Here is a 17,274-nt window from a genome sequence, read left to right as displayed (position 1 = left end):
GGGCTGGAGGAACTTGAGGGAGATGGCTGTCGGTGTTCTGTTGCTAGGAGGCTGTGGCTGCTGTTGTCTGTGAGCTTCCTAGGAGACTCAGGCCCCGCCCACAAGTTCAGGGCTCACTGGGGGAGACCTGGTGCCTGTTTTATTTCTGGGCATTAGTTTTCCCTTCCGTGCATTGCAGATTTTACCCACTGTACCTTTTGGGGAGCATGGGGTATGTTGTGCAGGGTGAGGCCATTGCCCGGAGGACTCATGACTGCCCTTTCACACCCACTAGGCCCCTCTGTGTGCCTCTTGGAGTGGACTGAGCGCTGGGATGGGCAGGATCAACTGCACATATACTATCCCACTCCCACACCCACATGGCACTTGGGCCTCTCCTGTGGTGGGGCCACTTCTGACCTCTTCCTGGTGCATAACTGACCTGGGACACGCGGCTGTTCAGTGATTGTCTACTGGCCCTCATGCACCTCACTCATTCATGTTTGTTGGTTTCCCCAGGGCCGCATTTCCCTGGGGCTGAGCCTGCGTGGGGAACCCTGTACAATGGATTTGTTACCTCAAAATGGGGAGCAACCCCTAACCCCCAAATGGTTCTTTAACTCCAGGTTCTTTCATATCGGGGATCCAGCCCCGATATGTCAGGAGAATTCCGCCAAAAGGAGGCACCAGGTTGAAATGAAGAAGTGGAGAGGCTAATTGCTGATGACAAATAGCAAGTTTAATATTCTGGCAAGGGTATATATACGTCTTAGGAACATGTCTGCAGGGGTAATTGCATTATCTCTTATCTGTCCGAGATGTTGACTGGTAGATCAAACATTCCCAGACCTCAACACAAAACATCTTCTGGGATATCCTATGATATCTATTGGAAAACAAAAAGGTATCACATTCCTAGAATTCTGAGGCCTTTGGTCACTCCCTATTCATTAGCATACTGCTTCCGGGAGTTGTTTTCTGCAGAACAGATGGTCAAGCCAAGATAGGTGGTCCTGCTGTTTTTACAAGGCGTTGCTGCTCCTGCTTTGCAGGTTAGCCAGGCCCTGACACTTTCAGTTACTGGAGAACAAGGACAAGACTGCCAGCACAGAAAGGTAGGGCCTGTAGAGGGGCCTGGCCATATCCAAGCATACAGACATCCCCTCCAACCCCACCCTGACACAGGGTGATCAGCCTGGGGTGTCCCAGCACACAGTACCGCTGCCCATCATCCTCTGTGGTGTGTGGGGGCGGATGTCAGGGCAAATGGTGTCTGCCACAAGCCTGGCTGTTGTTGGGGACCTGCTCTGTGGTACCCTAGGTAGTGGTGGAGCTCAGGTTTTTGCCTGGAATCTGGTGCAGGTGTCACCTGGGGACCTGGGGGAGGTGCTGTGGCTGACCCAGATGATGGTGTGGCTCCTGGAACCTGCTCTATGTGTGCTGCTCTGGGCGCCGAACCAAGCTGTCAGGAGACCTCATTCTCATTCCAGCAGATGCTCCCCAGAGTGGCTCTGGCCAAAATTACAACAAAAAAATTTTACAAAATGAAATGTTTCCAGCCGCACAAGTCCCTTTATTGGAAGAATGCCCCACAGTGCAGCCGCCTGGCATCCCCTGCCCATCTCCCCAAAGTTCTGCACCCTGGGCTCTCCACACATGGCTCACTCAAGCCCCAGCCTGTGTGCACCTTGGTATGTGTGGCCTTCACCTGACCTCCAGGACACTGAACACATGTCCCACCAAGTGCTAGGTTTGGCTCTGGGTGGGGCCTTTGCCTGCTCATGGGTTTCCTATGTTGGCACAACCTTGGAACCTCAATTCCAGAGAATGGCTCCATAAGTCAATAAGCTCCCCTCATGCTGAGGAACGTGAAGGCCTTGGCCACAGGGCCGCTATTACCCATGGAAGTTTCTGGTGCCCCACAGGGGGGCCCAGGGTCAACCCTTGGTTTCTGGACTATGCCTTCTGGCCCATGAGGCTGGCTTCCAGGTTCCAGCTCCAACCACAGTACATTTGTCCTGACATGTCTCTGATGGTTGGGCAGAGATGCTGGTGATCTGGGTGCTCTCTATGGGCAGGTGGACTACAGCTTCACCACTTGATGCTGAAGCCAGAGCTGGCCCTCTCCACAGCACGGTACTGCGTGTGCAGCAGGCGGCCAGCCTTGTCAGAGCCTGGGCCCTGCAGCCAGTGCTCGTAGAGCTCCCGGACCCCCGGGGCCTCCTCAGGTACTTGAGTCCTGACCGAAGCGTACAGCCGCTCCACTTGCTGCAGCAGTTCTTTGCCCTGTGCATCTGGGGCTCGCAGCTGCCCCCCACCATTCAGGCAGCCTGTGGGAGGGGGAACACGATGGGGTGCATGCAAGATGACACTCACTCCCCTCCCTTACCGGCCTTCCCTCAACTGTTCCATGCAGTGACAGGCAATGTCCACACTACCTGAAGGACAGGCCATGACCTCCACATAGTGGTATGGGCAGCGTCCACGCTTTAGCTTCTGCACCAGGTTCTGGATGTTGCGGAAGCCGTACGCGGCAGCAAAATGCAGTAGCACCTGTCCGTCCCGCTCTAGGGTCACCTCTTGGAAGTCCTTGTTCCTGCAAGGACAGAGATGGTGGGGCTCCCACACTGGGGGCTGGGACATAGGGCTGATGGAGGCTCCCATAGGGGGTCTGGGGCACAGGCTGATGGGGGCTCCCATGGGGGGCCCTGGGGCACAGGCTGATGGAGGCTTCCATGGGGGGCCTGGGGCATAGGCTGATGGGGCTCCCATGGGGGGGCCCGGGGCACAGGCTGCTGGCCTCAGTCTACGCTGGGACAGGGTGGTGATGAAGCAGGACATACAACCACCCTGCCTCAGCTGGAAAGCAGTGCCTGCATCCCTCTGAGGAGAGGCCCTGGTACCCTACATGGCCCTCACACAGAAACTAGGCTCTAGGACCCACAGACCTCAGGGGCTTATAGGTAATCTCAGCCACATGGATTCCAAAGAGCTCGCGAGCTGCGTGCCGGAACACATGTTCCAGGTAGCCCCCTGAGCCTCCTCCTTGATGGCTGGTGTGCTCCTCAGTGGACACATAGCTGGACCTGATGAATAAGGTGGTCAATGTGGCTGCAGAGCCACCCAGGGAACACACTTCTGCCATGAGGCAACCTGTGCTTGCCTGGCTATGTGCAGAAGCTGGGACTTAGAAGAGGGTGGATGGTAGAGGGCCAGCCAGGGGAGGGTGGGTGGGAGAGTGCTGGGCAGGGGTTGGGACAGCTAGGGAAGGGGGGGATGGGAGAGAGCCGGGCAGGGGGTCAGGACAGCCAGGTGAAGGTGGGTGGGAGCGGGCTGGGCAGGGGTCGGGGCAGCCAGGGGAGGGTAGCCTGGAGAAAGGACCAGGCAGGATCTCAGGCAAGCCACAGTACGCACTCCCAGCCTTCCCACAGAGCGGAACTCACAGAACGTCCAGTGGGGCTGGCTCCAGGTCTGGGAATGAGACCCCTTCCTCCTCCAGCAGCTTGAATACCTCCCCTGAGAGGAATGAGATACACTGCTGACCTTTCAACACCCACCAGACTGCAGTCGGCTCTTGGAGGCCTCTCTCTCCACTGGGTTGGACCACCCAAGTCTGCCCTCCATGGTCCCTGTGCCCTGGGTCTGAGTGGGCAGTGGTCCTTGCTGGGGGCAAGCAGCACGCCCTGCCATATCACACCTGTGGTGATGACGCAGTCGACATCCCGCGTCTGGAACTCCTGGTTGAAGAAATCGGGTCTGGATGCCTCAAGCTTTTTGTCGTAGCAGGGCATGACTGTCACATGGTAGAGTCGGTCTGGGGGCAGGTGCTACGTGTAACAAAGGACACAGCATCTAGGGCTGCTTTGACAGCGCACCTTGTGCTGGGCTGGCCACAACAGAGCAAGCAGGGGCATGGACAAGGCATGGTCTTGGGAGGAGTCAACAGGCCAGACAAGAACAAAGCAGGGAGGGAGAGCTGGGGAGCCATCCTCTTGGGGAACCTCAAGGATGCAGCAGTATGACCAGTGGGCCCTGCTCCATCAGTCTCCCTTCCCTGCTTCCTTGTCCTAGTGTCTTTGTCAGTTGGCCGGCCTGTGGAGTGGGCATCATTGGGCCACCAGGCCTGCCCCCACCCGCCAGTGGACAGTGCTCTGCCCAGTGGTCTGTGTGAAAGACATGCTGCCTCTAAACTGTGTTTGCGGGGCCCATGTGATACCTCCAACCCAAACCCAGTCAGCCCTGCCCCCAGAGACCCTGCAGCACAGAACTGTTCACAGGGTTGCCACAGTGCTGAAGGTGACAGGTGACCAGTCTGTTGCTACCCTAGCGACCACTTCTGGTGGTCGCACACCTGGTTGTCACCTGCTGCTGGGCAAAGAAGTCCTTGACCAGGGCGCCCATGACCTGCTGTGGGGAGCGGGCTGTGCTGAGGTGTGGGAGGACAACATGGCCGTGGGTCTTCTCAGCGTAGCAGATCCAGCCTGGGCCAGAGCAGAGGGCGTGAGGGTGGCTGTGCGGACTGCCTCTCTTGACAACCTAGAGGTGGCTGTGCATCTAGGGGTGAACCCACACAGGAATGCTCCGTTCTCTCATCACTTGCAGGTATCTTTTTAGTGGCTTGAGGGCCATCACCCACCCAACCCAGAGCTGGTTATCTAGTGGATCCCATCCCTAAGGCAGATCAGAGCTTCTCCCACAGGCCGAGATCTTTACGGGAACAGACCACTTCAGCCTTCTCCCAAGAAGCAGCTGATGGGTCTGAATCACTGATCTTTTCATAGCATCCCAACAGTTAACCTACTGCACCACCAGAGCTCCTATCACACTAGAACTGAGGCTAAAACCAAAGAAGACCAAAGCCACTACCGGTGAGTCAATTCAGATTCTGACTACAAGACGAACAACTGCCCCCCCCCCCGGGGCTCCCACACTGCTTCGTCTTCCTGTGCAGCAGCTAGTGAGCTCGAACCACTGACCATCTGGTGAGTGGTCAAGTGTTTTAACTGCTGTGTCACAAGGAGCTTCTTGGCAGCCCACCACCTTTGCAGGAAGTGAAAACAGCTGAGAGGAGGACCTCTGGGCCACTTTCTGGCCTCATCTGACTGGTCCCATAGTGGTCCAGAGCTGTCCACGTCACCTCAAACCTTAGCTGCAGGTACCCTCAACACAAAGCCCTGGCGCTGATATACCCTCTGTGGACCTGCAGGGTGTCAAGCCCACCCAGGGGCTGGAAGGTGGCCTTGCCCAATGGAGGTCACAGCTCCCCTCCCTCTCCTCCTCCCGAGGGCCCTGTGAATGCCCCACACCTGGACAGGCAGAGGTCAGCAGGGGCAGGGACTGTCCTCCATCTTTCTGGCTTCGGAACCGCTGCAGGAACTCGCACTGACTCTCAATGAGGCTGAAGTTACGGGAGAAGGCCGTGTCGAACACATAGTGTACACCTGTGAGCGAGTGGGCAGCCAGCTCAGCCCAGGATGCCGCCGGGTGTGGGAGGGCAAGGCCCACCTCCCAGGACTCTGGTGGTCATCCAGTCAACGTCCCCTCATGTGCCGTCCAGATGCCAGTCCACGTGGGACAACCACTCAGCATCCCCTCAAGTGGAGTCCACAGGGGGTGACCCCTCATTTCCCTCCTGCCTTAGGGCAGAGCTATCACTGGAGTCAGAACTTGGAGCTGATGATACTCCTGTGACGAAGTGTCCCAAAGCCCTAAGTTTGGAAGTGAGTCAGGAGTCATGAACGGGAGGTGCAGACCTCCCACTCAGGCCCGGGCCCCTGCAGCCCCTGGCAGCAGCGCCTACCCACCTAGCTTTTTGAAGAAGGAAGTTAACTTCTTGGCAGTGTCTGTGGGATTCAGCTGAAACCTTGCCGCTAACGAGGCCACGGACTGTGGGGACACCGAGACAACCACCAGCTTCTGGGGACTGGACACTGCCTCCTGGAAGGAGAGAGAGTGTGGTAATTACATGTTCATGTCCCACAGGCAGCCAGAGATCTCGACTCTGGGGGACCCCAAGTTATAGGACCTTGTCTCACAGCAACTCCAGAGAATGCAGCAGAACTACCCTCTACTGTGTCTCAGGCTGTGGGTCCCTGTGGAAGCAAACAGCCTCATCTTCCTCCTGAGGAGCAGCGAGTGGTTTGGATGGCCAAACTTCTGGTTGACAGCTGAATGCTTAATCCACAGCACCACCAGAGCTCCCTAACATGTGTGTATATTCTCTTTTTCACGGTGTAATTGTTGTTACGTGCTGTTGAGTCGCTTGCGACTCATAGCGACCCTATGTACAACAGCCCTAAACCCTGCTCTATCCTGTGCCAATCGTACTGCCTCTGATACACCCATCCCGATTACCCCAGTCACTGAATCAGTCCACCTCATAGAGGGTCTTCCTCTCCTGCGCTGTCCCTCCACCCTCCCAAGCATGATGTCCAAGGACCTGTCCCTTACAACATGTCCAAAGTATGTCAGATGAAGTCCCAGAATCCTTGCCTCCAAGAAGTAGCCTGGTTTAACCCTCTCCAGGATGAATCTGTTTGTTTTCTTGGCACTCCATGGTACATTCAATACTCTTCTCCAGCACCACAGCTCAAAGGCATTGGTTCTCCTTCTATCCTCCCTAGTCACTGTCCAACTCTCTGATGCGTAACAAGTGACTGCAAAGACCATAGCCTGTATCAGGCACACCTTAGTCTTCAGAGACACACCGTTGCTCTTGAGTACTTTAGAGAGATCGCTAACAGCAGACTTTCCCATCGCAATACGTTTTTTGATTTCCTGGCTGCTGGTGCCAAGAGTGCTAGGCCAAAATCTTTGCCGTTTCTACCACCTGCATAGTTTAGTGGCCACAATCACTGCACACTGCCACCAACACAGCCGTCCACCTCCACATCTCCTCTCTGGAGATGAGAAAACTGTGGTGTCAGTGAAGAATACTGACCACAGACTGGATGGGAAAATGAACAAACCAATATGCCTTGAAGGAGGTGTGTCCAGACCGCTCCTTAGAAGCAAAAATGGTGACACTTGGTCTCAAGTATTTTGGTCACGTAATCAGGGGCCGGTCCCTGGAGAAGAACATCATGGTTTGAAAGTAAAGGCCCAGTGAAGGTGAAGAAGACTTGAAATGAGATAAACTGATGCAGGGGCTGCTGTTGGCTTCAACACAGCAGACTGTGAGGATATGGCAGGACTGGGAAGACTTCATTCCATTGTACATGGGGCCACTAAAAGTGGGAGCCGGTTCAATGGCACTTGACACCAACTTACCAGAATCCCCATCTTGCGTTAGCACCACCCACTCCAGTCCCTGGGACCGACCCACTGCCCTTGTTTGATTCTGATTCCCAGTGACCCTCCCAAAGGTCCCCAAAGCTGTAAATCCTTGTGGACAAGACTGCCAATCTTTCTTGCATGGCACAACTGGTGCTTGAACTGCTAACCTTTCACCATGTAGAGCTCCTAACAACTAACCAACTTGGGTCTGATGTGCCTGCCTGTCACCGATGTTTATCTCAGTGGGGCTATACATTTGTCTTCTGGTGTCTGACTCTGTCAGAGAGAATAAGGCTTCTGAGGTCATTCATGTGGTGAGGATACTGAGACAAGATTTCTCTTCACGGCTGAGCAGGACTCTGTTGAGTAACTAGGCCATGGCTTTGGGCAACCCTGTGACCGGCTAGTAGATTGTGCCTACCATTCATCTCTAACGCAGCAAAGTGGTGCACTGACAGCTCAAAATACTGACAGGATGGCCGTATAGGGTGCCTGGTGTTAGCTCAGCCCATGGGACAGGTTGACAAAGAAGTAAACTCCGTGTTTGGCTCAGTTCTTCTGGTGCTGGAGGATGCTGGCAGGTAAGCCACCAAGGACACCCACACATATTCAAAGTGACAGGTGAATGACAGCGCGTTGGCCGTACCAGGCTGACAGCTCTCAGCCCACTCACCAGTCACTGCTCACCTTGTTGGCTCTGAGAACCTTCCGGAGCTCCTCATGGCTCTGCTGTGTGATGAGCACGCTCTCAGCTGAGGTGATGCAACCACTGCAGGCCAGGCAATCATTCAGTGAGATCTTTGCTCTCTCCAGCTTCCTCGTTCCCCCATCCTGCAGGGGAGAGAGCGAGGCCACTCCAGATGACGAGCCAAGGGCCTGGAGCAAAGGATTTTGAGCCACAGTGCTTAGGGAGTCCAGAGAAAAGGCCTCTTACAAAGCAGGCCCTGGCCGAGGGCACAAGCCAGCATTCCTGGGGTTCCCCACTCCGGACCATGGTGGGATGGATCCCCACACACGAGATGGGTAAGGCCTTGGTGGGTGGATGCTGCAGGTGGATCTCTTACCTGACTCACTTGGATGTAGCTTCCGTCATCCTCAATGTGGATCTTGGCCACACTGCTCCCAGGTCTCTTGTCCACCTTTATGGGTTTGATGCAGTCCTGATTGGGACAAGATGTCAAGCCGGGTCTGAATAGGCAGAAGCTCAACAGGAAGGCAACGTTTGGTCTCCTCCTAGCCCAGGGCCCGAAAGACACTGCTCTCTCCTGTCTGGAGGCCTCACATCACTAGACACCTGCGCTGCCCACCCTGAGATGACCTGTCCGTAGGCCCGGTGAGCGGGATGTCCGAGCTGGTCCCCACCCACAGTGTTGTGGGGCAGCTCCAGGCTCCTCATCACCTCACGGAATGGGTGCCACGTGGGCTCCGCCGACGACCTCTGTAGGGGGGCATCTGGCCTCCTCCCATGCAACGCTCATAACCCACCCCAGGATCTGAGCTTCTGGGAATGCTTCTCCCGGACCGTCTGCCTGCGCTCGTAATAACCAGGGTGGAATGTCACAGTCCGCTTCTCCATCGGGGAGCGTGCTGCCCCGCGGACGGTGGGGAGGCTTCCCGTAAACGTGAGCACGGGGAGGTCCTGGGTCCGATCCCATGTCCCCGCTCTCAGAGGCAAACAGCTAGACACCTCAGAGCGTCAGTATATCCAGTAGAGTCGGGGAGCGGCGCCTTCCTAAGTGTGTGGCCTTGAGAGGCCGAGTGACAACCAACAAGGCACAGGGGGTCTCCGGAGTCTCTCAGGGCACAGGTTAGGTTCCCCACCGGAAACACTGGAGCATAGGCAGGGGTCCTCACCCCTCAAATGCCCCTGAGTCACCCACCTGAGATGGCCCAATGAAGTCATCAAGGTCCGTCAGCTTCAGCGCCCCGCTGAAGAGCGACGCCATGACAGCAGCACTTTCGCCCTGCACAACTGTCGTTACACAGCGCAAAAGGCCAGCTATGTTCCGCCACGCTGCCGGAAAGCGAACCCAGCGCGGCGCATGCGTATTTTTCTCCGCAGCCTGTGACTGGAGGAGTGCCCGCCCTCTGTTGGCGGACTCGAGCACGGCTCCTCCTTGCGGATGCAAATGCCTCATCTTTTTTGAGTTTCTCGCCTCCCCTGGGGTGAGAGAGGCAGCGTTAATGAGATCTGTTCAAAGTGCAAGATCCTGTCTGTCTTCAGAGGGCGTCTCTACTTCATTCACTCCTCTAGTTTTTACCTGTTAGCCAGGTATGGGCTCCAGGTACTGCACGTGGGGAGCTTGCACGAGCCGTGTACACTTCGCTTCACTCACTGACACAGAACCCAGAATAGAGCCCTCTACACACAGCAGTAGTTCAATTGTGGTTGAATGAAAAGTCCAAGCGTAATGGATGTTGAAGCAAATAAAACTTTGGAGAGGAAAGGAGGGGGCAAGTTCTCGCCCTGGTGGCTCACTTGCAGGGTCTGGGGTCCCGTGAGGAACCCTGGTTGGCCTTGGGGAGCCCCTTGCAGGACTCCTAGGCCACTTTTGCGTCACATTGAGGAGCAGTTTGCGCAAACGTCATTCCCATTGAGAGTCAGTGACCCCAAGCACGGCTATTTTTAGCTGTTGCTTCCAGTTATACATTGAATGACCCATTTTCCCTGGGACTTTCCAGAAAAATCCAGAGGTCACAAGAGAAGTTGATGTCTCGGTTCTTTAGTGCTGCTGTAACAGCAACACTCCCAGTAGATGACTTTGACAAATTTTTGAGGTTGTAAATCACACAAGAGGAAACTGCCCATCTTTCTCCTACAGAGCAAATTTGAACCTCCTGTGCTTTTGTTATTGCAGCACCACTTCTTACCACTAGGCCACCAGGGCTCACCAGGTGAGAGGTCAGAGGCCTGATTCAAGGCACCGGTTCTAGGCTAAGGCTTTTTCTCTCTGCTCTGGGGAAGCTCCTTGCCTCTTCAGATTCTGCCCCTTGGCAATCTTCACACACTGTAACATCCCGACAGGTTGTCAGACTCACACACAGTGCACTCACACCCCTCACTATCACACACCTTTACACACATGCCCACATACACACATTCACACCTTCTCACACATGCAGCCATGATTTCACACACATTTTCTCTTTCACATACACACACACTCACACATGCTCTCCCTCCACTTATGAACTTCCCCCCACATATATGAATTCTCACATACACTGTCTTACTTGCTTCTGCTTACACACATCACTGCTTACACACATGCATACCACTCACATTTGCATACTTACACATGCATGTGGGAAGCCAAATTTCATATTAAATATTTATGATAAACCAAATGCTATATCAGGATATGAGGGAGACACAGATACAAGCAGGAATTCCCCCTGAAGCACAAAGACAAACCTTAAATGTTTACAGGGGTAGGCATTAAGGCAAACCTTATATTTTCTAATCCCTCCCTCCTGAGTCAAGCATAAGGTTTTCAATGGAAAGAGCTTAGCTTCATTTGCATAGAATTCTTTTTGTGATTTTTCTCCCTGGCAATTTTCAATTAAGGCTCAGGGGAGCTGGGTTTTTACCCTCTGTCTGCAACACAAGCATACATTTACAAGCACAGACACACACGCACTCAGTCATACATCCACACCTATCTTCACACACTCGCATTGATTGGACCCTCTCCTGAGGCTGGGGCCAGGGCTCATCTGCCGTCCTAGGTGGAGTTAGAGCATGGACCCTGGAGTGCTCTCATTACTACAGTCTCTCCCAGGGGCCCTGGGGGTTCTTGTGCCAACCATGACGCCTCCGTGGTCTGTGCTTCCACGTTTTGCAAATTATTTCATCATCATCATTAGTGAGTATTTACCACCCGCTTCCCGTGTGCATGGCTCCCAGTCTGTGCCCAAGAGGATGGCTCCCACACACTGGGGAGGGCTTGGGGCCAGACAAGGACGCAGGCGGCTGGGGACCCCATGTGCCCGCAGGAACTCTTGCCTGTCCCCTGCCCTGACCCCAAGCTGGCCACCTCCTCTCTGCTGGCCCTCACTCCCTGGAGGGGTGTACAGCCACTGAGTCCTGCTGTGGTCCACACTCACCCTCAAGGACAGACGCCCTGTGAGCATTTGGGAGCGGGGTGCAGATATAACAAAGAACCACAGAAAGGGGCTTGAAACAGACATTTATTCGCTCACACTCTGGAGGCCCAAGATGTGAATTTAGGGTGCCAGCAGGCACAAGGACTTGAGGGGACAGTCTTCCTCTTCCGAGCAGCTCCTGGTAACCACATGTGCTCCTGGGCTTGTGACTGCATCACTCGATCTCTATCCCCGTGGTCACACAGGTTTTTCTTTCTGTCCCCAGGACACTCACTAGTCATTGAACTTTGTCATGGATTGAATTATGTCCCTCTAAACGTGTGTCTTCCATGGTGGAATGTGGGAGGTACCTCCTGGACCTCCATGAACAGATAAACCAAGCAGTTATAAGAAGATTAAGGACAGGATGCAGCTCTTTTATTCCATCCCAGTCTTGATCTCATGTCAAGGCAATATCCCTGGGTACTGCCTTTATCTCACAAGAAATTGAAGGAGAGAGAAGTGAGCAGAAAAAGCAAAACTTCAGTATCAGTAAGAATCATCAGGAGTGGAGCGCATGCTTTGGCCCCACATTCTTGTGTTCCTTGACATCAGGGAAAGCTAAGACCCACAGAGGTCTCCCAGGTATGCTGGGCCTACAGATGCTGAAGAAACCAGGATCTCCAACCTCCCATAAAGTTGGCACCATGAATTTTAGTCTCTTCCCCTTGAGAGAATACATTTATGCTTGCTAAGCCACCCACTTGTGGGACCCTTGTTACAGCAGTGCTTGTGATGTGCCATCGAGTCAAAGCCAACATAGCTGAGCCCTTCAGTGCATTTTCAGAGGCAGTAAATTGCACGGGAGAAGATTGCCTGTGTCTCCCATGGAGCAGCTGGTGGATCCAAACCACTTGTCTTTGGGTTGGCAGAGCAACTCCTTACCACTAGGCTGTCAGAGCTCCTTCAGAAGATGCAATCCCCGTTTTCCAAGCCCAATCTGTCTATCAGAAGAGATGGCGAGAAGCAGATATTGAAGCCCAGCAAACAAGCTGCTCTGATCCGAGACAGCAGCTCCATGGTAGGTGTGTGCTGGGCCAGCTGGCGGGGAGGACACAGGATTGTCCTGGTGGAAGAGGCACAGCAGTCCCCCCCACCGTGGCCCTGAACTGCCACAGGACACAGTGGGACTGTCTCATAATATTTCCAGGGCTGGAAGTGTTTATGGAAGCAGAATGTCTCTTCCCTCTCCTGAGCTGTGGCTGGTGGGTTTGAATCCCAGACCCGCAGGACTCATTTCCCAAATGAGGTTCCGCTCAGGGTTCTGACTGGCATTTAGGCGTGTGGTCAGGAGGGGCAAGTGAATACCTAGGCTAGTGTCACCTGGCCTAGCCCCGGGATGCCTACAAGGTCATTCTACCGTGAGTTAGAATCAACTCGAGAACACACACCACCACCACCCCTGTTCTGAGAGTGAGCTGGCCTTGGGGAGCACCAGGAGTGAGGGGCATCATTAAAGGACCCTGGTTTGTACAGTGCGTAAGCACTCGATTTCTTATAAAAAGTTTGTCTGGGAGAGAAAAAGGAAACACTCGGATTCCTCAAGTATCACAGCATTGGAAAGTATGGCGCAGTTCCACTCTGTCCTACATGTTAGCTGTGTGTGGGGTGGAAGGATGCAGTGGGCTAAATGTTGGGTTGTTAACTAAAAGGTTGGTGGTTCAAGCCTACCAGCTGCTTCTTGAGAGAAAGCTGAGGTGGTGTTGGCATAAAGACTGATGGCCTTGGGAACCCTGTGGGTATTCACCGGATGGCAGTGGGTTATGGTTTGGAAGGGTATGGGGCAAGGTGGGAACACAGCCTTCACACTGATCCCCACACGTGCTTCCATGTGCTCAGGGGCTATTGTGGGAAATATTCAACTGATGGGGGGGTTTGCTCCCTACCCCTGTATTGGGGAGGTCAGGTCACTGTGTGCCCCTGGGGTCTAGGAGAGAGATGGGGACTGGGACCCACCCTGCGCATGACCACAGCCACACGTAGCAACTTTGTGAAGGCAGGTTTTGGGTTTATTTGTTAGAGGGAATTGTAACCCACACTGCTCCTGTCCCCCGGGGCCACCACAGCTTGTCAACAGGTGTAATCCTGGCAAAGCCCCTGCGAGGCCCAGCGCATGCCGCAATTAGCTGTTAATGAGGAGGCCTCATGACCAGCTCCTTGGGGTGTCGAGGCCCGGCCTCAGAGCGATAGCAGCTGGGGTGTAAGGAGCACTAGAGAGATGAGAGCGGGCTGCATGCTGTGGGGTCCCCCTTCAGCTCTGGAGCTGGGCTGGGCTGTGGGGGCAACAACGAGGGGTTCAAGTTGAGATACCACTGAGGAAGGACCCCTCAGTATGCAGGGATTGCCTTCCCCTAGCCCCCAACATGCCTGGGTAATCTGCTCCCCCACTTATAGGCAGGCCCCTCAAAGACCAAGGGCACCACACGGGGAGTCTGAGAAGGTCCTTGCCTGGTGGTAGGGTTGTGGGGCTGTTGGGTGGGCCTGGGGTTCCCGCCAGAGGCCACAGTCCAATGGCTGCCTGGTCTTCTGAGCTGTGAGCTGTCACAGAGGCCTGCACGACCTCATGGTGTGAGAGGCTCCACATTCCAGAAAGTTCTCCCCAAGCAGACTCTTTAGGTCCTGGGGACGAAGCTTCTGCAAGGGCAGGGGCAAAGGTGAGAGAATCCCGGGGTTTGCAGGGTAGACCCTTCCCTCCCTATCCCTCACCCTTCCTGCCCCATTGGCTCCTGCACGGAGCCCCACAGACACAGAGTGCCCTTGAGGTCATGTCCCTTCTGCCTTCCCTCACCCCCATGCTTTCTGCTCTGAGATGCTGAAACCCAGGACTGGGACTCTATTAGGATGCAGTGACCCATCCTCCCCCAGCCCCCATGTCTATCTGTGCCACCTTGGATCTTGAGGGCAGGGTGACCCCAGACCCACTCCTGGGCCACTTCATGTATGTAGGCAGAGGGAATGTGTGGCTATGAGGGCTGGAAGGAGTGGTGACTTGTCACACCTGTGTGTGTGTGTGTCCACATGTCTATGTGTGTACATATTTGTCTGCATGAATAGCTCTATACACTCATGAACAAACACATGTATATATGGCAAACCAGTATGTATTTGTGTGCCTATAAGAGCACATGTGTGTCCAAATGAATAGAGGTGTGTACCCGCATGGGCACACGTATGTGTACACACGGGCATGTGTATGTATATATATGCACATACACACACTCTAGTGGAGGTCCTCTGCTACCTGCCCCCTATAGTCCAGTTCGTGAAGCCAGCAGGCTCCAGGGCTCTTGTCTGCCCACCTGGACCTCTCTGGGGCTGAGGGTCACAAAGGTGTCAGTGTCCATCTCCGGCCTGGTTGCAGCCAGCAGCACCAGCTCATCTGCAGAGGCTCCACCTGCCCAGGAGACAGACACTGTCCCTCCATCACAGGCATGAACCCCTCTCCTGGGGGCCAGCCCATTGGCACAGTGCCCTGTCCACACTGCTGCCTGGCCTCTGCTATCAGTGCCCCTCCGAGTGGGAGTTCGCACAACACACAGCCCTGGATGATTCTGGACACAGGGGCCTGGAGCTTGGCTCATTGAAAGAATTTTCTGTTCAGGGAGCTCAGGCTGTGTCCATTGAGTGTCTTTTTAGGCTCTGGGCCATAAGAGGGAGCCCTGGTCGCATAGTGAGCGGCCCACTGGAAAGTCAGAAGTTTGAATCTTCCATCCACTCCATGAGAGAAAAATGAGGGAGTGTCCTGCCATAAACATTTCTGAGCTTGTGGGTTTATAGTTTTGCTTGCCCCATAACAGCTGAGCCTGGGATTCCCCCTCGGTGACCCCCAGGCTCCACCCTAGGAGACATGCCCCAGAACCTTGGACTTTGAATGGAGCAACATCTCCTGCTCACTTGTTACGTGAGACCCCTTTTGGGGCACCCCCAAGGCTCCTGTGTTCTGAATTGACACAAAATACGCGCCAGCTTGGCTCAGTCACGCTCTGCCTGTGATGTAATCATCCCAAATGGAAATCCTCACCTCTGCTAAGTAATGAGGTAGGATTAGAGGCAGTTATGTTAATGCAATCTATAGGATTGTGTTGTATTTTTAATCAATCTTTTGCAAGATGTGAGATTAAGCAGAGAACAGAAGGACGTGACTTTCACAGAAAGAAGAGCCGGGAGAGGAGTGCCTCCTCTGGGCCAGGCCAAGAAGCTCCTAGAAGGCTTGTAGTGATGCCCAAGGGAGCTGAGTCTAAAGATACTGAAAGGGGACAAGGGTCCCCAAAAGGTGACGAAGAGAAAGCCTTCATCTATAGACAGCATCCTGAATTGACACTTCGGGCCTTCTGAAGGATTAAAAAATACATTTCTTTGTTATCACTAGGTGATCCAGTGCACTGCGGTGTCTGTTACAGCAGCACTGGATGACCGAGACAGTGCACTGCGGTGTCTGTTGCAACATTACTGATGACTGAGAGTGCACTGCGGTGTTGTTACAGCAGCACTAATGACTAAGTGCACTTGTTGTGTCTTTACAACAGCACTGGGTGACTGAGACGCTGCACTGTGGTGTCTGTTACAGCAGCACTGGATGACGGCGACAGTGTACTATGGTATCTCTGTTATAGCAGCACTAGAGGACTGAGACACATACACCCCCTCCCCGGTCCCCTGCAGCTCGGAGGGATGGCAGGATGTCCCCACCCCTAGACTACATTCAGTAATGGGCAGTGGCCTCTACTCACCCAGCACAGGCCTCAGTAGCTCATAGTGGGCATGGGGGGGGGGTGCCCTGCAGGCCCTGGAAGGCGGCTTTCACCCAGCAGAAGAAGAGGTCTCTGGTGGCTTGTGAGCACTGAGTGCTGTCCAGCAGGACACTGGCCTCCCTAGGGGTGAGATGGCAGACAGGAAATGGCTGTAGAATTCTTGCTATCTGGGGCCCAAGTAGCATCTCCTCCACTGCCAGGTGTGCCCCACGTTCAGACAGTGTCCTCAGAGTCCATCTGCAATGCGCTGGAGGCAGGCCCAAACCACTTCGTCCCTCTGGCATCCCTGGCCTCACATTCCTTGCACTGAAGCAGGCACCTCTGGGGAGTTCTGGTCAACCTACTTTGGGCCATTGCCTCTGGGAGTTCTGCCCCTACAGGGAATCCCCGGCCACCATGGCCCTGGGTAAATGACTCCTAGGCCACCTTTCTCTGAGCCACCTGGTGACACACCCTCGGTTCACGTCCACCTTCCTGTGTGGTTGTGGCTCAACCCTTGAAGATGGATTCCCTGCTGCATGGAGCTCCCTCAGCTCACACCAGCCTCAGGCTTGTCCGTGCATCCGCCTGGCCCCCACCCTCCCTGGTAGAGGGGAGGCAGTCTACCGCACCGGATGTCCATGGGGTCCAGGCGCTGCAGCTGGTCATTGTCCAGAGCACAGATGTGAGGGGACAGCAAGGTGATGACTGTTCCACCCAAGGGGCCAGTGTATGTCTCCAGGAACTGGCCAACCAACATTCGGACCTGGGGAGGTATGTGGTCACTGGACCTGGTCTGGCCCCACCTTGTTCCTCCCCCATCAGCCAAAAATGCCAAGAGCCCCTCCCTTGAATTTTGCATCCTGTGTCATCTAGCTCCTGGGAAGCTAGCTGACCCAGAGACCACAGTGGGAAGGGCACAGGAGGGTCTCCGCCCATCCAGGAGGATTAGGTATTATTAATGAAGCTCCATCTCATCTCACCAATGCCTAGTATGTCAAAATTTATGCGTTCCATTTCTTCCCTAACAATATCTAATTTTTCTACACTCATGGTTCTCACATTCCATGTCCCAATCACCAGTGTCTGCTTACAACTGTTCCTCTTCCTTTGTATTTCCATACTTGAAAACTCAACCTCCTTT

The 17,274-nt window shown here is 54.4% G+C and overlaps 1 protein-coding gene across 1 annotated transcript; it reads right to left on the bottom strand.

Moving 5' to 3' along the window:
• Positions 1-2,070: 2,070 nt before the first annotated feature.
• NARFL (nuclear prelamin A recognition factor-like) lies at positions 2,071-9,200 on the bottom strand. Its single transcript, XM_006897461.1, has 11 exons — positions 9,135-9,200; positions 8,319-8,414; positions 7,942-8,085; positions 5,784-5,916; positions 5,286-5,420; positions 4,342-4,460; positions 3,677-3,806; positions 3,423-3,495; positions 2,928-3,065; positions 2,418-2,575; positions 2,071-2,309 (listed from the first exon to the last, which is right to left on the bottom strand). Exons 1-11 carry the CDS (start codon positions 9,198-9,200, stop codon positions 2,071-2,073), a joined length of 1,431 nt encoding a protein of 476 aa, XP_006897523.1.
• Between the last annotated feature and the right edge of the window lie 8,074 nt (positions 9,201-17,274).

This window comes from Elephantulus edwardii, unplaced genomic scaffold (assembly GCF_000299155.1).
Source record: "Elephantulus edwardii isolate Elephantulus edwardi_28Jun2011 unplaced genomic scaffold, EleEdw1.0 scaffold00209, whole genome shotgun sequence".
NCBI classification, from domain to species: Eukaryota; Metazoa; Chordata; class Mammalia; order Macroscelidea; family Macroscelididae; genus Elephantulus; species Elephantulus edwardii.
The sequence above is the reverse complement of the archived record's forward strand: the minus strand, read 5'-3'. Positions and strand labels throughout refer to the sequence as shown.

What these genes read in the sequence shown, in the direction of transcription:
- NARFL (XM_006897461.1), bottom strand. Translation starts at nt 9,200, where the DNA reads ATGGCGTCGCTCTTCAGCGGGGCGCTGAAGCTGACGGACCTTGATGAC. An exon ending in ACTTCATTGGGCCATCTCAG is followed by an intron (nt 8,415 to 9,134) that starts GTGGGTGACTCA and finishes TGTCCCAATCAG; the next exon opens with GACTGCATCAAACCCATAAA. An exon ending in GGTCATGGCCTGTCCTTCAG is followed by an intron (nt 2,310 to 2,417) that starts GTAGTGTGGACA and finishes CCCCTCCCACAG; the next exon opens with GCTGCCTGAATGGTGGGGGG.